Raw genomic sequence first — 21,121 nt, forward strand, 5'->3', positions numbered from 1 at the left:
CAAAGAGTCACCAGATTATGCAGAAGGGTGGTGGGAGTGTTTAATTTCCTGGTGGGCAACCCTTTAATTATGCCTCCCCCCTAGTATGGCACTGGTGGTCACCATGGCACGCACAATTATCACCAGTGCCCTCTGCCCCTCCCTTTAAATTAGTTTTTTGGGGGAGGGGATGTTCTTGGTGGTTTGTGTGCTGTCTGCCTCGCTGCTTTCTTTTTTTAAAAAAATAATATTTATTAAAATTTTCCAGAATAGAAAGGAAAGTTAGAAAGCAAAAACAAATATAGTTTAGACTTAGTTTCAGTGGCATCTTTCCCGGACTTCCCCCCCTCCCCCTCTTGTATTCCATTTCCCTTAAATTGATTCCACAAATTCTTACCCCAAATTTTAAAGCCTTATTATAATTTTAACTAGCCCATTTATTCCAAATTAGTTTATCTTATTTATCTTAATTAACCATTTCTCCTTATATTTTATATAATTCCCTAAGATCGACCCCATTTCCCTTCCACGAATTCCCCTATTTTCAAACAACAGACAAGAAAAAAAGAAAAGAAAGAAAAAGTATGTAATTTTACAGCTTTTGGGTTCCAGATCTCCCCCCCCCCCCCATTCCCCGGTTCCGATCCCCAAAGTTCATCCACTGTCTACTGCCAGCCTGGTGTATCCGCGTCTATATCTCAGCTCCACTTTGCCGCCTCAGCGCCTAGGACTTGCCGATCAAAAGGTCGGCGGTTCGAATCCCTGCGGCGGGGTGCGCTCCCGCTGCTCGGTCCCAGCGCCTGCCAACCTAGCAGTTCGAAAGCACCTCCGGGTGCAAGTAGATAAATAGGGACCGCTTACCAGCGGGAAGGTAAACGGCGCCAGATGCAGCTTTGTCACGCTGGCCACGTGACCCGGAAGTGTCTCCGGACAGCGCTGGCCCCTGGCCTCTTAAGTGAGATGGGCGCACAACCCCAGAGTCTGTCAAGACTGGCCCGTACGGGCAGGGGTACCTTTACCTTTACCTTTTAATTTCAGAAAGTCCAATCTCGGAGAAACTCTCAGAAAAGATCATTCTTCTTCCATCCAGACCTCTGTGTTTAAGAGTCTAACTCAAATTCTCTTTCTTGATCCTTTTAAAGTCTGGATGTTCCAAATGCTCCAACTTCAAATTTAGTCCAGCTCTTATTACTCAGGTTGCTTTTTCCTGTTCTGCTGCAGAAACCTTCTAATTCAGAAACTTCTTGTTCTCCACAGAGGCTTTTGTTATTCAGGAACATAAACTTGCGTCAAGTCCCTTCCTTTCTTCAATAGATAAATCCATTGTCTCCTTTAGTATAGAAACCTCTGTAGACAAAATAATGCTTCGTTTTTGCAGCTTTCCCAAGAGATAACGAATCCTGCTCAAATTCATAGTATTTTTCCACTTGGTGCTACTGTTGCAATGTCCCGGCCTCCCTCTAGGGGGAATGTGGTAATTTCTTTCCAGATCAGACCCAAAAGTCAAATAACTTGTTGCCTTTATTTCCAGTAGTTTATGTCCAAATTGTAACAAATCTAACCAGCAAAACCATCGTAACAAAGTTCTCTTTTATTTTCCTGCTTTGACAGCTACTTTGACAGCTGTCAAAGTTTCTGTGTCTCTTCGCCAGTCTCTCATAACGGATCGTTCCCGGTTCCCGGGGGGGGGGGGGGGTTGCACTTTAGCTCCCACAAACCAATCTTCTCCTCCAGCACAATTATTGTAATTTCCCTTCGTGAAGTTAATTTTTTTTTTCAAATAAACAAGTTCATCTCTCAATCTTAGTTGTCAAATCCTTGCATTAAGCCATCTACAACGGGGGGGGGGGACTTCCTTTTTGCACCCCCCCCGATCGCTCCAAATTCATAGATCAAATTTCCCCTTTAAGTCCAATAAATTTACTCACGGTTTGTTCTTTTTAATCCAAATCCGAAATTTCCAAAGAAGAAGTCGTTGCTCTCCGCCGAATGGCATGCGGCTTCGCTGGGCAGGGGAAGCAGTGGACTCATAGCACCCCCCTCCCGTCACCCGCTCCGCAGCCTTTAAAAAGGCTCCTTCATGGGTCGGGGAGGCGCAAACGGTGCCCGCCGAGTCACCAAGTCCATGGGCATCTCCGCCCATGGTTTTTGAGGGTCCCCGCATCGCCGGCGCGGCAGGACCCGACCCCTACCCAGCAGACTCCCTCCGGAGCTCGGAGGGAGTCCGCCATTCGGCGATGGCGCCGACCCGGAAGTCCTGCCTCGCTGCTTTCTTGTGGGGTGGGGTGCATAGGTGTTCTGCTTGCTTTAGAGCCGGGGTCAGCAAACTTTTTCAGCCATGGGCCAGTCCACCCTCCCTCAGACCTTGTGTGGGGCCGGACTCTATTTTTGGGGGGTAAATGAATGAATTCCTATGCCCCACAAATAACCCAGAGATGCATTTTAAATAAAAGCACACATTCTACTCATGTAAAAACACGCTGATTCCCGGAACATCCACGGGCCGGATTGAGAAGGCGATTGGGCCGCATCCGGCCCCCGGGCCTTAGGTTGCCTACCCCTGCTTTGGAGGAAGAGTTCTGAGCATCACATTTTTCTTCTGTGAAACTGGTATTTTTGGGTTTTATGACAGTTTCTTGGCTTTCCAAAAGGTAGGGAACCTCTGCAAATTTCTACCACCTGAACACTCACTGTACGTTGTTAAGGAAAACTGATAACCAGTCCCTATTTTCATTTTCATCTGCCATCCTCAACAGGCTGTGCCTCTACTGCTGTCAACATTCAGTAGGTCCTGGAAGGTCCTTGTCAGGCTGTTGTGGTGTCTGTGTTTTGCCTAAAATCTCTTCTTCTTTGATTTTTACAAACTAATATACTTGTGGATACCTGGGAAGATCTATTTTCTATAGAAGCACTTTATTTTTACTTTTTTTGGTGGCTCCATTTTGCTTCCAAACCTAAGTGCAGAATTAGATGGAAATGCTATTATTAATCTAGCTCTACTGGTGCAATTTCCAGAGCAACATAAGCAACAAACAAACTCAAAACGAACCCTGAGGTGCCTCCAATCTAATTTTAGAGAGTGGAGGAGACAACATGATTTCGGGGAACTGGGAGGCTAAACCGATTAGATAATATTTTATGGTGTGGCTGTCTGGGGAGCTGATCTGCTGCAGTCCCCTTTTGCTTGGCTTTCTCCCTCATCACCTCTCTCCTCATGACAGAGGTGCATAAAATGGCATAAGGAGTGGAGAAAGGGAACAGATAAATGTTTTTCTCCCTCTCTCACGCCACTAGGATTTGTGGACATTCAACGAAGCTGAATTTTGGAAAATCCAGAACAGACAAAAGACAAATGGAAAACGGAGAGAACTAAAATTGACAGAGCCATCCGCCCCTAACATGCCATACGTATAGCTAAACTATGGGATTTGCTCCCACAGAGGCAGTGATGGTCACCTCCTTTGATAGCCTTCAAATAGGTAAAGGTAAAGGGAACCCTGACCATTAGGTCCAGTCGTGGCCAACTCTGGGGTTGTGGGCTCATCTCGCTTTATTGGCCAAGGGAGCTGGCATACAGCCACAGTCATGTGGCCAACATGACTAAGCCGCTTCTGGTGAACCAGAGCAGCGCACAGAAACGCCGTTTACCTTCCCGCCGGAGTGGTACCTATTTATCTACTTGCACTTTGACATGCTTTTGAACTGCTAGGTTGGCAGGAGCAGGGACCGAGTCCTAGGCTCTGTGGTTTAACCCACAGCGCCACGCTTTCAAATAGGATCTGACAAATTCATGGAGTATCAGGTTGTTAGTGGCTACTATCCCTCATGGCTATATGTTGTCCCTCCACAGTCAGAGGCAGTATGCTAGGAATCACAAGTGGATAGAGCGCTGCTGCACGCAGGTCGCGCTTTGCCCATGGACTCAAGAAGGTTGGCAATCCGTAAATCTAGGGTTTCGTTTACCCTTTTAGGTATCAAGTTTAACTTAAAAAATAAAATAAAAATCCTCACACATCACAATAAATGACTTGTTTATACACAACATTCATCTTGATTTGCTTGCACAAAACTTACGTGATGGTTAGATTATATCCAGTCCTTAATGAACATTCATTCTGGTTTGTTTTACATGGTGGTTATAGCACAGGATAAGAATTTGGCCTGATTTGCCTGCAGGGGATTCACATGTCTTCACATTAATCCTTAGTTCATCCACCCATTTTTCTTGCATTCCCCTGTAACTTACATAATTGCAAAAAGCTGGTTCATCGCACAAGGGCAACAGGACACTTCCATCCACTTCACCTGTGCAAGCCTAAATTTTTATTTTAGTATTATTTATTAAATTTTGATGCTGCCCTTTATCCAAGGATCCAGGGGTGGTTCACAATATAAAAACACAAAAATACATCACATAGTAACAAAGAAAAACAACACCCCCCCAGTTTAAAAGGCCATAGATTGTTTAATTTGCCAAAGGCTTGGGAGCTTAAATATATGTAACAACAGCCATATGTAACCTTGCAAGCCAGACTTGCCACTTGGAAAAACCTGCTCTCTGATTGTGAGCGATCAAATCTACGATTTTCATCTGGGGAGCTGGGTGGAGTTTCTTCTCCTTGGCTAAAAAGCAATTCAGTTATTTGAACAAAAGCCAGACTTCTGGCATATCTGTATTGTACGTATCAGCTATTAGTGTTCATGTTTATATTACAGTGAGAAGCAGACCTCATGGATCTTGCTGCTAAGCTCAGCTCGGAGGTGCTTCTTGCAGGTTTATTCTATGGTTCCTCCAAAACCTCAGAAGAGTAAACAAGAGTCAGGTTTCTACAGAGTGTGGGCAGGGCTGAGTATACATCTTGCAGCTGGTCTAGAAACTCCTGTTGCAGGTTCTTCTTTTGCATGTTTTGAGTACTTTAAACAAGTTTGGCTTGCACAGATGGTTGGGATGGTTATGAACTGGTTGTTTGTTGGAAAGGTGTGTCCATTGAATGGGATTCTGTGGACTTGTGGTCAGTTGTGTGGCTGAGGGGTAAAAGTAGGACATGTGAGGGTGGCTGGAGTTGAGCATTAGGTTGTGGCTGTTGTTCACAATCAATGCCCTAATATTGCTGGGGAATGGCGAGTTTCCCCATCTCTAAAAAAAGAGGCATATTAATTCACATTTTGGGTTGTTTTTTTTGTAAACTGTTCCCCCCATGCTTTCCAGTAAAATGCTTTTCTACTGGTCAACACTCTCTGCAGGCACCATGCTGGTGAATAAATAAGATTTATTTGCCACTGGTATCATCAAAGAATAGAATCTCAGATGGGTTATGAGTCATAGCCAGTCAGATTCAGGCCACGTTTTCGATCACTTGCACTCTAATCACCAGGCATGCCAACTCTATGAGGCCAAAAACACCTTGGCCCTCTCCATCTTCAATTGGTGCTACACATATTGCACCCATCTGGCATGCACCACAGGTCCAGTGGCCGGCTTCTCCCAAGCGCTCAGCTCCTTGTATCATGCATGCACCATCATATGGGTGCAATGCACACCATGTATGGTGTTACATGTGTGCAATGAGTGTCAGCCCCGCCCCATCTTGGTGGCAACCCAGTGCCTCTGCCAACCAATGTCCCAATAGGCTCATCTCTGTCATCTTCCCTAGAAAATGAAGGACGGTGGGAGAGAGCAGTTAGGAGAAATTGTATCAACAGCCCCGGTCAATTCTAAATTCCAGAACTCAATCAAGGTCCAAACAAAAAGCCTAGCATATCAGCTTGAATTTCCATGAGGGCGAGTTGGAAGCCAATTCAACTCAACAACCTCCCATTAGACCTTGGGTTTGACTAGCTCAGGCTAGTTAGAACGCTGGAGGCGACTTGCAATTCCTTGGAACAATCCACAGCCCACGGGAAGGTAAACGTGTTTGCCTCTGCTCCAGTTTAGACACTTCTTTAGTGCTAAGTGCCAAAGGCCCTCCCTTCCACCCCATCCAGGCCCAGCACGTGTTTACCAAGAATGGATGACTCTCATCAACAAGTGGAGGCATGACCAGAAAACAGAATATCTGCCCTGCTGGCAATCCTGGAGGACCTTTTAGTGGAATACAGTGTCCCCATTGTTAGGAGGGTGCAAGTGAAAAGAAAGGGGGGCGAGGGAGCGGGATAAACAGCGGATTGAGAGCAACAGTGCATAGGAAGGAGGGAACATTATGCAATCAAAACAAGCTCTTTCTGACAGCTACTCTGAGTGGAAGTTGGAATACCAAGGTGATACAGGAACGCCCTGCTGTCTAGAATAAACCCCACAGCACTGTCTTATCTTCCTTGCCCATGGCAAGCGATGATTAACCCAGAACATAAATTATGCTCCAAATCAGAGACGGGCTGTGGATGATTCCATGGAATTGATTCCAAGGAATTGCAAGGATGATTCCAAGGAACTGCAAGTCGCCTCCAGCCTTCTAACTAGCCTGAGCTCGTCAAACCCAAGAGAAAGTGTGTGGAAAGGTCTAATGGGAGGCTGTTGAGTTGAATTGGCTTCCAACTCGCCCGCATGAAAATTCAAGCTGATATGCTAGGCTTTTTCTTTGGACCAATGCCTTCAATGGAGACAGAACTTCCTGGGCTCTTGCGGGATACAGGCCCCTGGCAAATGTGCTGATTCTGAATCAGCTTGTGGGCTCTGAACAAAGCAATAAAGGATTCCTCCAAATAATGCTAAATAATAATGCAGTGGTACCTTGGTTCTCAAACTTAATCTATTCCGGAAGTCTGTTTCAAAAACAAAGCGTTCCAAAACCAAGGCGTGCTTTCCCATAGAAAGTAATGCAAAATGGATTAATCCGTTCTAGACTTTTAAAAACAACCCCTAAAACAGCAATTTAATATGAATTTTACTATTTAACAAGACCCTTGATCCATAAAATGAAAGCAATGAACAATGTACAGCAGTCAATCAATCAATCAATCAATCAGTCAGTCAGTCAGTAGCTGAACCGGGTTCCACACAGTCCCATAAACAAACAAAAAGCCAGCCACAAAAATGCAAAATAAATAGCAAAAACAGACAGACCTCAGTGTAACACTCAAAACGGAAGTGTAGCACTCAAATTGGAAGCGTAACACTCAAAATGGAGCACGTTCGGCTTCCGAAAAAAATTCGCAAACCGGAACACTTCCAGGTTTGCAATGTTCGGGTTCCAAGTTGTTTGAATAGAAGAAGAAGAAGAAGAGTTTGGATTTTATATCCTGCTTTATCACTACCCGAAGGAGTCTCAAAGCAGCTAACATTCTCCTTGCCCTTCCTCCCCCACAACAAACATTCTGTGAGGTGAGTGGGGCTGAGAGACTTCAGAGAAGTGTGACTAGCCCAAGCAGTGGTGTAGCGTGGGTTGTCAGCACCCGGGCCAAGGCAAGTAATTTGCGTCCCCTAACCTGTGGATTTTAGTAGGGGCAGAGAGCTGCGAGTGCCCCCCCCAGATGTTGCGCCCCGTGCGGCCGGCCCCCCCCTGCACCTCCACACTACGCCACTGAGCCCAAGGTCAGCAGCTGCATGTGGAGGAGCAGAGACGCAAACCTGGTTCCTCAGATTACGAGTCTACTGCTCTTAACCACACTGCCTCTCTACCAAGACGTTTGAGAACCAAGGTACCACTGTAGATGTGAAGCAAAGCTGTGAACCTGCTGTGGCCAACAGTGATTGCGTGCATCTCATTGCAAGTTGCAGTTGAGAAAATCAGAAGAGCTTGGCTGCAGGATCAGACCAAAGGCACATGCAGCCCAGCATCCTGTCCACACAGGGGCCCGATGCCCGTGGCAAGCCCACAGCAGGGCCTGATTGCAACAGCACTTTCCCCCTAGGCTTGGTGAGGTGAGGTGGTGTGAGTTCTCTGTAAAGCGTGCTAGGACTTGGAAAATCCCACTTTGCATGCCGGAAAAGTGTAAGCTGATTATGGTGAATCTGTGGGAAAGGCCAAACTGCAGCAGCTCTTTGGCACTGGCCCCAAAGCCTTTGGAACAATTTAAAAGGTTGGAAGGAGAAGAGGAATGGAGGTTTGTTTGTACGCTAAAACACACTGCCTCAAAGCAGGGGGCTTTGGTCTTTCTGAGCATTAGAGTCTGGAACTGTATTTTTTTCCCTTGAGAGGATTCTCCAGTGCTTAATTTCTAAGGCGAGCACGCATCTTTCCAATACAAATATGGGTGGGCATATTGTGATTGCTCAGGGGTAAGGGAAATGCACTTTGCACGTGCTTAAGGTATCTCTGTTATACTTTATTTACCAAGCCTTGATTTTCCAATGGGTTCAATGTTTTTTTTTAAATTATATTTTGGTTGCCCTGTCTGTGGATACATTTGCAATTCTGTAAAAGGACCTCGTTTCACAGCCTGCTTCTAACAATGAGAGATAGAGGGTAGTGAGTTTGAGATACTTGATCCATTTGATCGCCAGAGCTGCCTTTTTGCCAACACACTTAATCATTTGCACTATAATCCATAGTGGTTCATATGAGTATGCACTCAAATTTTGCGAAACTTTGGGATATATGTACTGACTATCACAGTTATAATGTGGTGTTTTTCTAAAATAAAATTCTGCTACAGCTTCAACAGGAATTTATATAACTGAGAGATAGATTGAGCTGGGTGACTTTGGAGAGAGGATTTATTACGATATATATTTTGGTATATGCAGTAGTGTTGGAAAACACCAGATTGGCAAGTCGGTGGTTTTCTTTCTTTTTTTTTTTTAAAAAAATGATATTTATTGAAGTTTCAAAAAAGGTTACAGAAATAAAAAAGATAGAAAAAAACACAAAAATACAAAAATACAAAATACCGAAAAAATAAAAACAATTAAAAATGAATCCATCTTTCCATGCTTATCTTTCATTTACTTATTTCTCTGACCTCCTCACACCTCCCCTTTTTTGTATTCCAGTTCGGTTGGTTAATTCAGCAAATCCTTTCCCTCTTTGTTTTTATCTTAATCCTTCATCTTAATATATTATAGCTTTACTTTCTCGCCTGTTTACAATCCATTTTCACATGTTCCTTTATAACATTACTGCTAAAAACCACTTAATTTCATTCCGACATCATTCTAACATTCATTAATTTTACAATATTTCTGTAAATAGTCTTTAAATTTCTTCCAATCTTCTTCCACCGACTCTTCTCCCTGGTCTCGGATTCTGCCAGTCATTTCCACCAGTTCCATATAGTCCATGACCTTCATCTGCCATTCTTCCCGGGTGGGTAGATCTTGTGTCTTCCAATACTTTGCAATGAGTATTCTTGCTGCTGTTGTAGCATACATAAAGAAAGTTCTATCCTTTACCACCAATTGGCCGGCAAGTCAGTTGCTTTCACTGGGCTATTGATGCTGGAATGGTCAAGTTTTCAAGTGACTCAGAATTATTCATCAAAGAAAGTGGCACAATTTTTAAAAGCTCCTAACTGGCATGAAAGTGAGAAGTTTGCTGCTCATATATAGCTGAAGTGGAGCTACCTTCTGACTTCTGCCTGATGTAATTGTGTCCTGTAAGTCAAGTACTTAAACACCTGGGCTGTTTTATATTCCCCGTCCCCCCAAAAAACTTGCCTTGCAAGTTGTATAGACTTTTGTCAGCTGGTGCAGGCATCAACTTAGGAACACAGAAAGTTGCCTAATACCCCATCAGAGTATTGGTACCTCAAGCTCAGGATTGTCTGCACTCAAACAGGGTCCTTTCCAGTCCTACCTGGAGATGCCAGGGTTTGACCCATGGTCCTTCTACATACAAAGCGTGTGGTCTTCCATTGGGTTACAGTCTCTCCTCATGTTGGACAGTTGTCAGATTCACAGTATTGGCACATCCAAAGCCTGCTCCACATATAATGTGAGAGACAATCATTTTGGAAATACCACCACCATCTACCTGCAATTATATATTCTGCATTTTGTGTTATATCCTCCCTGTCTCTTTTCCCCCCTTAAAATAACACTTGATTCCTTTACTTTGTTTTACAGAATAGCCATTATGGGGAAGTACTTGCTGACCTGCGCGATAGCAATTCTCTTTATTCTTCTGCAGACGGATGTCATTGTCTCGGTTTCGGGAAAAAGCTCATCCAGTAGAAGTAGTAGAAAGCCTAGTAAGCCTTCACATCATCGACCTAGCAAGCCTGTGGAACATCATCGACCTAGCAAACCTGTGGAACAGCGACCAGGCAAACCTGCACAGCGACCTGGCAAACCTGCACAGCGACCTGGCAAACCTATACACAACCAACCTGTACACAATCCTGCTCCCCCACAACACAACCCTGTTTATCCCCCAGTAAATCCTGGTAAGCCCCCAAGCAATCCTGGCAACCCTCCTCCATATAACCCTGCTTACCCACCACAAAACCCTGGTAAGCCCCCAAGCAATCCTGGCAACCCTCCTCCATATAACCCTGCATACCCACCACAAAACCCTGGTAAGCCCCCAAGCAATCCTGGCAACCCTCCTCCACAAAACCCTGCATACCCACCACAAAACCCTGGTAACCCTGCCTATCCACCACAAAACCCTGCATACCCACCACAAAACCCTGGTAACCCTGCCTATCCACCACAAAACCCTGCTTACCCTCCACAAAACCCTGCCTACCCCCCACACAATCCTGGCAACCCTCCTCCACAAAACCCTGCCTATCCACCACAAAACCCTGGTAACCCTGCTTACCCACCACAAAACCCTGCTTACCCCCCACACAATCCTGGCAACCCTCCTCCACAAAATCCTGGATACCCACCACAAAACCCTGGCAACCCTGTCTATCCACCACAAAACCCAGGTTACCCTCCCCACAATCCTGGTAACCCACACAACCCTGGTTATCCTCCACAAAACCCAGGTTACCCTCCCCACAATCCTGGCAACCCACACAACCCTGGTTATCCTCCACAAAACCCAGGTTACCCTCACCACAATCCTGGCAATCCACACAATCCTGGTTATCCGCCACAAAACCCTGGATACCCTCCAAACAATCCTGGTAACCCACACAACCCTGGCTATCCCCAACAAAATCCTGGCTTTCCACAAAACCCTGGTTACCCGAGGTATGGAGAAGGAGGCAGCTGGGGCAAATATGACAGTAAGCCATGGAAGCCGAAGCCACCCAAGCCCAATATGAAACATATGGCAGGATCGGCTCTGGCGGGAGCTGCAGCAGGAGCCGTGGGTGGCTACCTCTTAGGCCGCGCCATGTCCAATGTCAATTTTCACTTTAACAACCGTGATGACGAGCGGTGGTGGTATGAAAACCGCAACCGTTACTCCGACCAGGTTTACTACCCACAGTACAACCAGCCTGTTCCGCAGGATATCTTTGTGAGAGATTGCACAAATATCACGGTGAGCGAGTATACGGAGCCCAGCGGAAACCAAACGGCAGATGAGATGGAAACCAGGGTTGTGACGCACGTGGTGCGCGAAATGTGCATAGAGCAGTATCGTACCTACTCTAGCCATGCAGGAGGCGACTTCAGACGTCCTGGGAGTAGGCCAGAGGGGCCTATGCCGGCCAAGCCGGAAGTGAAGCCTGTGGCGGAAGAAGCGATAACAGGTGCTGTGGCGAAAGACCGATTGGGCAGCTCCATGTCTAACATGCACCTGCATTTCAATGACAGCGATGAGGAGCAGTGGTGGAGCGAAAACCACAATCGTTTTACCCATCCCGTTTTCTACCCAAACTACAGCCACCCTGTTACGAAGGATGTCTTTGCAAGTGATTGTGAGAATGCCACCACAAACTATTACATAAAGCCCACCGGAAACCAAACGGCAGATGAGGTGGAAGCCAGGGTGGTGACGCAAGTGGCGCGGGAGATGTGCAGGGAGCTGTACAGTGATTTCATCCGTCAAATGGAAAGAAGCAGATATGATCAGAAGCCAGAAGTGCCGATGCCAACCAAACTCTGGCTGAAGCATGTTCCAGAAGCAGCTAACATCGCCCCTGGCGCAGGAGCCACCGGAAGCCATCACAACAGTGCCACGTCTTGCATGCGTGACAACACTTTTGCCAAGTCTTCTGTGCTTTTGATTATGGTCACTTCTTTCCTGATACCTTGAGGCTGGACAGCCTCCTCAAGCTGCCATTTTGTTGCTGAGACAGGAAATGTCCAGAAGGAAAGAGATGTGTTTATATAAAGGAAATGTTTTGTGGAGAGTGCATTGTCGCTTCTGCGTCTGTTTGGTGGGCTGTCTTTAATAGCTGTTACGTGTGCTAATCCTTACTCCTTCAGAGCCACCTTTGGCACTGCCGCTGTTTCAAAATAGTTCCCAGGGAAAGAAGCCAAGGGTAACCTTTCAATGAAGGGAACATCCCCACCCCAGCCCACGTGAATCAAGCCGTGTCCTTTTTCTTTTTCTTTCTTTCTTTTTTTTAATAATATTTATTAAAGATTTTCAAATATAACAAAAAAAAAAAAGAAAAACATCCAAATTTAAGACCTTATTTTCAATATCATCTTTCCAGGACTTCCCCCTCCCCACCCCCTCTTGTATTCCAATTCTTTCAAATAGATTCAACAAATTCTTACCCCAAATTTTAAAATTATTATCATTATCCCAATTTAAAAAATATTTTCCCATCCCCTAAAATCGACCTGTTCCCTTCCACGAGTTCCCCTCTTTAATATAAGATACAGATTAACATAAAAAGAGTTTAAAAAAGAATAAAATATAATTTAACACCCTTTGGATTCCAAATTTCCCTCCCCCCTTTCCCGGTTGCATTCCCAATGTCCATCAAATCCACTGTCTCCTGGAGCTCCCACATCTGAACCATAATCTAAGCCATAATCCTTCACCAGTCCGCTTTGCCGTCTTTTTAGTAATCTTTACCGTCTTTTAATCATCTTTAATTTCAAATGTCCAATCTTAGAAAGGGTCTATCTTCCAACTTTGTCCAGTTCTTGTTTTTCTTGTTGTTCTTGATGTTCTCTCTTCTCCTCTTTTTTCTTTTTCTTTTTTTCCCCCTGCTCTCCTGCACAAATGTTCTAATTCCAAAAAGCTTGTAATTCCTCTACAGAGGCTTTATTATTCAGGAACAAAACATTACGTCAAGTCCCTTCCATTCTTCAATAGATAAATCTATTGTCTCCTTTAGTGTGTAGACCTCTGTAGACAAAATAGTGTTCCATTTCTGCAGTTTCCCAGGAGATAAAATGTCCGATTCAAATTCCATGCCAGCGATACTTGTAATAACCCACAGCTCCTCTAGAGGGATTATAATAACTCAGTTTCATTCCCGATCTCACCCACCAGTCAAAGTAACTTATTATTCCTTGTTTTAAACAGTTTATATCCAATTTATAACAAATGTAACCAGCAAAGTCCTCGTAACAAAGTTCTCTTTTTGTTCTTCAGTTTTGGCAGCTCCTTTGACAGCTGTCAAAACCTCTATTTCTCCTCTCCAGGCGCTCTCACGGATCGCTCCCGGGGCTTCCGGGGGGGGGGGTTGTATTTTAATTCACATTCCACTCTTCTCCTCCAGCCCAGCTTATAATTTTCCATCGCGAAATTAATATCTTTATCAAAAGAAAAGGTTGCGCTCGATCTTAGTTGTCCGGTCCTTTGCTTTAGCTCCTCTACAACAGGGGGGAGGTTGACTTCCTTTTTATACCTCCCCCGCTCACTCCGAATTTAAGAAAAAATTTATTCCCCTTTTTAATCCAAGTTCCAATTACTCACGGGTTGTTCTTTTAAGTCCAGATTTTCAATGGAAGAAGTCAGCGCTCTCCGCCAAATGGCATGCGGCTTCGCTCGGCAAGGGAAGCGGAAGACTCACAGCACCCCCCCCCCGTCACCCGCTCCGCAGCTTTTAAAAAGGCTCCTTCGCGTGGTCGGGGGGGGGGGCGCAAACGGTGCCAGCCGAGTCACCATGCCCATGGGTTTCAGCGCCCATGGTTTTTGAGGGTCCCCGCGTCGCCGGCACGGTAGAACCCAGCCCCTGCCGGGCAGACTCCCTCCGGAGCTCGGAGGGAGTCCGCCATTCGGCGATGGCGCCAACCCGGAAGTCCAAGCCGTGTCCTTTTTCATAGCCAGTCGAGCATATTCAGTGTATAAACATGAACAAGTTAATGGAAACACGGAGAAAAACACACCCTTTGCCACACTTCTCCTGTTACATAGGCCCTTCAGTGAAACCTGCATAGCTTTAACATATCCTGTGGCAGACTCCTCCCAGTACACTGGCCCCTCATGGGAAGCTGCTTAGCTTGAACAGAAAGCTTTATGGTGCAGTAAGCCATTATACAAAAGTCTAGCTTCAAGAGAAGGAAAGGATTTCCAGTTCTTACGTAGCTTCACCGAGAGTGACTTTCAATGCTATGAAATGGGATGGGGTAGCAGACCAAACGGCTTACAAATAGGGATGGCAGAATCTGTCAATGTCAGCTTCTAATTTTTCCAGTTCTACGCTCAGTTCTTCACATTCCACCTCCGTTTGTGATAATAATAATAATAATAGTAATAATAATAATAATAATAATATTTATACCCCACCAACCTCATGAAAATTCATTAGCCTTTTAGTGCAATTTTATCTGCATATACACATTTTGTATGCAGTTTTGTCTCAGATACACATTTTTTTTGCAAAGCAATTTCCCCTAACATAATACATTTTTGCATGCTATTTTCAATAATATATGCATTTATATGCACACTTTACGCTAGTATATGTGGCTTTTTAGTGTGAATTTTAAAGGATGAATGTATTCTGGTTTGTGCATTGTTTGAGAAAGTGAGAATTAGGTAGGTTTGCCTTTAAATGTGAACTGAAGTCCAAAGTGACATTTTTCACATTCACCTCCGTAAACAAGGTGCCAGACTGGCTCCACATTGGGAGTACCTCACTGGAGGTGTGAAAATTCCACATGAGAAACTCCTTTGGGTTGTATCCAATGTAGGACTAAGTTAAAGTCACCTAGTGGTACTTGTTCCACAGGTGAAATGTTTTGCATCCATGCGCCATGGCTGCAGAAGAGAGGCTCTTAGTTAATTTGTCACACAACAGATTGCACAATGAGGTTCCACTAGCACAACCTTTGGGTTGGGTTCCTCTCTAGTGCAACATAAACCACTTCAAGGTATTATTATTATTATTATTATTATTATTATTATTATTTACAACCAAGAGGTATATAAATTTTATGACATAAATAAGTAAATAAACATTAAAACTCACCCACCCACTTGAGTTAGCAGACAGGGAACACTGGACACAGTCCTAAATGCAGTGAACACTTTTGATGGTGTTTCCTGCTTGGCAGGGGGTTGGACTCGATGGCCCTTGTGGTCTCTTCCAACTCTATGATTCTATGAACATTTTGAAATGTCTTGAGATTCTGGTGGGATGGATGGGGAGCAGAACACAGAACATACAAGGGGACATTCCCTCCCACATATCACAATGTGAAGTCTGTGGGATGCTCCTAGCTCAACAAAATACTAGGCGTAGGTTCATGTGAGGGTGTTTCCATGTGGGTGCTTTTTGTGGGTCAGGTGCATACACATTTTGTCGTGTTCCGAAAGTTGCCAGCATCCCGAAGCCTGTCCAGTGCATCAGGTTATTTTGTTTCTGTGCAAAATATTCTCTCTTTCTCTCTCTCCCTCTCACCTGTTGCCAGTGACCTGTTTGCAGGGAAGTCTCTGTCTCGAAGTACCTTTAGCCGGACAGCAAGAAGGCAAAATGTGATTAGAATGTCAAGGATGGGGAGGGACCAGGGAGATGTCTATCCCTCAGAAAATATGTTGCACTCTCATTATAGTGCCTTTGCAAATGTGTCTGCCTAGTGAGGAATGGGATAAGCCGCTGTGGGTTCCCTATACTTGCCACGGAGCTGCTGTCTATGGAGGAGGGAGTCCTTCTCCATGGCAGCTTGTTCTGGAAGCATGCGTGCAAGTTTTGCGCAGCATCCACGTGACTTCACCCTCATCAAAATGCTGCCCTACATTATCTTCCAACTTAATCCAAAATTAATGTTTCTATGGAAAGTCTGTTAAGTAATCCTTTCCCTCCAAACAGATTAAATGGGGGGGGGGGGCAGGGATGATGCATTTTGAGACCGTTATGTGAATGTCATAAAAAAAATAGTGCATGCATTAGCAGTACCACCTCCACAATAAATTTCTGCGTGAAAGTGCCTTGGATACACTGGAACAGCCTGCATGAAAGCCTTAAAATCTGTAGGTGAACATGCCTGAGTTTTTCATTGTCTTTTGCCTACACAGAAATAAACCAGTTGCCCAGAGTTGTTACCTTTGCATGTTTATTCTGCTCTGGATTTTACAATCATACAACACTTCCTGTCTTTTAGAAGCAAAGCCGGTCATCATGTGTTGGGAAAGTGTCAATCCCTGTGAAAATCTTTTTTACATCATATCACTTTAGCGCTTAGTTGTGGTGCCTGATCTAAATTCCTCCAGAGAGGGGATTTCCAGGCCTATCTAGCCCCAGCAAAACTGCCTGAGGAGGTATTTCCTGGGTTTAAAACTGCCAGCTACTTTACTCTTTAATTTTAAGATACTAGTAGAGTTGGTTTTTTTTAAGCCACTTGTGATAAGGACTGCTTTCTTTATTGTAAAGTGAAGCTACAAGGAACTTTGCCCTGTGGGATTGTGGGCGATTCCAGACTGGCTGCTTATTGAGCACTCATGTTGATAATGTTCGCACCAAACTTGGGTAGAGGTTTCATTGCATTGCCACTTAGTAGTTATTATCCTGCACTTTCCAACACAATTTTCTATCTCTTTTCTTATTGGACTTTTTGCAGTTAGAAGGGGAAAAAAACAGGATAATTGCACAAAAATGTGCGGAATTGCAGTCAGATTTTGTGCCAATAAACAGCCCATCTGGAAGCACCGTGCCTCTGTTTTCTGTGGCTTTGGTGTCGTAAGCCACATAAATAGCACCACAGAAGGAACAACAGCTAGAGGTGGTCATGTAGCATCAACATACAATTCTTAACATTCCCAGCAGTGCTTCTTTTTAGCATGTTTTTACCAATCTGTTCTGCAAGACTGTGGCACTGACATGTTCTAAAAGACTGATGACCAAACCATGATTGGCTCTCCCCTTTTCTAATAAACAGGTTAAAACCAGCTGCCGGTGTGCACAGTGAGCAGATGGATTAGCTCTGGCTGCAGCCCCAATTTTGTACCAGATTTTGTATTTCTATTGTCCCTGCTTCCCCCCTGCACATCGGTGCTGCTTCCAGAAGCACAGTCTAACGATAGAAACTTCCTCCTCAAAATTTTAATATGCAGGGCAATGCGATTACTGGAAGCGGGTTTGTATGATATGTGTGAATGCAGGGCTTGTGGGTGCAGGAAATTGGGAGCCTGGTGACCTTGTTGGATGAGCAGAGAGAGATTTTGTAGGAGACGACAATAAAGACCAATTGGGGGGGAAGGAGAATTCAAACCATACACCAAGAACTTATTGGCCAGTCTAGGGTTGCCATTTTTCAAACAGTGAAAGTTGTTGAGCTTTTTGAGCAAAATCGCAAAAAAAACCCCCACCCAAAACTTTTTTGGGCTATTTTTTATGAAGAAAGGGCAAAAACGGCCCTGCTGACATGGGCTGCCATTTGCCCGGATTTTCCCAGACATTTCTTTGGTTTCTGCCCAGAAACTGCTGCCAACTGCAGTTTTCCAGGCTTATGGCAACCCTACTGGATAGGTTGGGAGGCAGGTCCTCCCGTACTCATTCCTACCCTTCAAGACGGCCTGACATGCTTTGGGAGGTCTCTGATTCACGGGAATGGGAAGGATTTCCAACCCCTGACCCCCAGCAGCTATTTGGCTCATGGACGTGGTCATTTGGCCTTCCTAACTTTGCCTCCCATCATCTTTTTAAGCTTAACGAATGCTCTGTGAGTTTGATGCAGTTGGTGATGTTTGCTCTCTGCCAAGCTCTTCTGTGCCTTGACACACCATGGGCCTAGAGACAAGGAGAGATGGGAAGAGAAGGGAAGCCGGGTTTGAATGTGGAAACCGAAGCACTAGAATTCGCATGCTGATCCCAAGTGTGGGTCATTTTCTGAGCAGTTCTAATGTGTAGTATGGCTCCACTTCAGCTCTTGGGAAACCTACTTAGAGTTTGCATTTCTTCATTTCTGAAGTGAAGGTCGTATGCAGCTATCCTCTTAGATCAGTGCAAATTCTTAAAAAAACCCAAACCTGCTGCATATGCATTGTCTTACAAGTTATTGCTAATGGCATCTGGGGAACAGGGGGGAAATATGTTGGATGAATAACCAATTAGTGGTACCTCTGGTTACGTACTTAATTCGTTCTGGAGCTCCATTCTTAACCTGAAACTGTTCTTAACCTGAGGTACCACTTTAGCTAATGGGGCCTCCCGCTGCTGCCACACAATTTCTGTTCTCATCCTGAAGCAAAGTTCTTAACCCGAGGTACTATTTCTGCGTTAGTGGAGTCTGTAACCTGAAGCGTCTGTAACCCAAGGTACTGCTGTATTGCTTCTGACTTGCTAACCTGTACACCTTGAACCCTGATGCTCCTGTGAAAGCCTCAAATACAGTAAAGCTGTGGCCTGTTTAACACAAAAAGCATGTATGATGGTCTTCCTTTCCTGTCCTGCACACTAGCCAGACAGTTTGGCCAGCTACATTGACCAGCTCCGTGCTTCTGAGGCCTAAAACAAGCTCAGTGCAAGCAGCGTTTTTGCTTGGACTTGAAAGAGTACATGCCACATGTACTCTTTCAAACCCTCCAAAGCGTCCCTATTTCCCAGGGACAGCCCCAGATTTACAGAAGCCGACCAAGTTTCTGATTTGATCCAGGAATGTCCCACTTTTCCTTAGGATGCCCCCAATTTCATCAGAGAAATGTTGGCAGGTATGGAGTTAAGTGACCCCTGAGCCAAGGAGATAAGTAACTGTACAACCTTTAGAAGACAGCTAAAGGCAGCTCCATATAAGGAAGGTTTTTTTAAAAAAAAAAGTTTAATGTTTTACTAAGTTTTTATATTTGTTGGAAGCCACCCAGAGTGACTGGGGCAAGCCAGTCAGATGGGTGGAGTATAAGCAATAAATTATTTATTATTATTATTATTACTACTACTACTACTACTACGGAGCAGGATGTCCCTATTTTCATCAGGACGAGATGGTTGGACAGTGTTGTCGAAGCTACCAACGTGAGTTTGACCAAACTGCAGGAGGCAGTGGAAGACAGGATTGCCTGGCGTGCTCTGGTCCATAGGGTCACAAAGAGTCAGACACGACTAAATGACTAAACAACATTTTCATCATAGAAATATTGTGAACTGGCCTGTCACTCACATAGGCAGACGGCTTCAAACTCCCCCCTTCATCTTGTTAAATAAAGGATGTTAATAGGTGTGGCTGATGGTGCACTTGGGCCCGAAGGAATGTCAGATATAATGACAACCACACTGTGTGGGATGTGTGAAGCCATCCTAATGGGCTAGCCCTGCATTCATCCTGGCCCCCTGTGCTTTGACTGGCCATCTCTGGCTGGCTTAATTCTCAAACCTGATAGCAGTGCCTGGCAAGGTTTGCCCCAGGTCCAAAAGTGTGCTTACACTCCCACCCCTCTCTCTGCAAGAATATTTTTGTCCATTAAAAATTTGAGGACGCTCCCGCTTACTCCTTAGAGCAGGGGCCCTGGACTTTTCTTCCAAAGTTCTGTCCTGATTAGAAAGGGACAAATGTGACAATTTTGGTTTCTATGTTTCTCATTTCTTCCAATCTTAGGTTCAGTTCTCCACAAGTTTGCAGTATTATTATTTTTTATTCCATTTTATTTCTATTCCATTTTATTTCATGGAATTTCACCATTTTAGCATGAATTTCTCCTAAACATTTTTGCAAAAAATTTTTGCCAAATAAAATGCATTTTTGTAGGTTCTTTTCAGTAGTGCACATTTTAACTCAGTATTAAGCATTTCTGTACACATTACTTGGCAGAAGTGCACATTTTGAAGGATGCGTTTCTGTTTGCATACTGGTTTGGAAAGTAGGCAAACTAGGTAGGCTCACTTTTAAATTTGAACTGAATCACATTTCTCCTCCACCCCTATGACTGACGGCACCGAACGAGTGAATTGATCCATGTCAGATTGCAATAATAATAATAATAATAATAATAATAATAATAATAATAATAATTTATTATTTATACCCCGCCCATCTGGCTGAGTTTCCCCAGCCACTCTGGGCGGCTCCCAATCAGTGTTAAAAACAATACAGCATTACATATTAAAAACTTCCCTGAACAGGGCTGCCTTAAGATGTCTTCTGAATGTCAGGTAATTCTTTATCTCTTTGACATCTGATGGGAGGGCGTTCCACAGGTCGGGCGCCACTACCGAGAAGGCCCTCTGCCTGGTTCCCTGTAGCCTCACTTCTCGCAATGAGGGAACCGCCAGAAGGCCCTCGGCGCTGGATCTCAGTGTCCGGGCTGAACGATGGGGGTGGAGATGCTCCTTCAGGTATACAGGACCGAGGCCGTTTAGGGCTTTAAAGGTCAGCACCAACACTTTGAATCGTGCTCGGAAACGTACTGGGAGCCAGTGCAGATCTCTCAGAACCGGTGTTATGTGGTCCCGGCGGCCACTCCCAGTCACCAGTCTAGCTGCCGCATTCTGGATTAATTGCAGTTTCCGGGTCACCTTCAAAGGTAGCCCCACGTAGAGCGCGTTGCAGTAGTCCAAGCGTGAGATAACCAGAGCATGCACCACTCTGGCGAGACAGTCCGCGGGAAGGTAGGGTCTTAGCCTGCGTACCAGGTGGAGCTGGTAGACAGCTGCCCTGGACACAGAGTTAACCTGCGCCTCCATGGACAGCTGTGAGTCCAAAATGACTCCCAGGCTGCGCACCTGGTCCTTCAGGGGCACAGTTACCCCATTCAGGACCAGGGAATCCTCCACACCTGCCCGCCTCCTGTCCCCCAAAAACAGTACTTCTGTCTTGTCAGGATTCAACCTCAATCTGTTAGCCGCCATCCAACCTCCAACCGCCTCCAGGCACTCACACAGGACCTTCACCGCCTTCACTGGTTCTGATTTAAAGGAGAGGTAGAGCTGGGTGTCATCTGCATACTGATGAACACCCAGTCCAAAC

The 21,121-nt window shown here is 45.0% G+C and overlaps 1 protein-coding gene across 3 annotated transcripts in view; it reads left to right on the top strand.

The window, feature by feature from the left end:
- The window catches only part of LOC307203848 (uncharacterized protein), a 20,031-nt gene extending 3,770 nt beyond the window's left edge, over positions 1-16,261 (top strand). The window contains exons 2-3 of one of the 3 annotated variants that reach the window (XM_079955041.1): positions 9,983-10,794; positions 10,915-16,261. In XM_079955041.1, coding sequence (XP_079811167.1) covers positions 9,993-10,794; positions 10,915-12,074 — 1,962 coding nt within the window. In that variant the 5' untranslated portion in view covers positions 9,983-9,992 and the 3' untranslated portion in view covers positions 12,075-16,261. Of the gene's footprint in view, positions 1-2,773; positions 2,798-9,982 lie in introns of those variants that run through there. The other 2 variants (XM_079955040.1, XM_079955039.1) reach the window with 2 other exon arrangements.
- The last annotated feature ends 4,860 nt before the right edge of the window (positions 16,262-21,121 follow it).

This window comes from Podarcis cretensis, assembly GCF_951804945.1.
Source record: "Podarcis cretensis genome assembly, chromosome: 15".
Taxonomy (NCBI): Eukaryota; Metazoa; Chordata; class Lepidosauria; order Squamata; family Lacertidae; genus Podarcis; species Podarcis cretensis.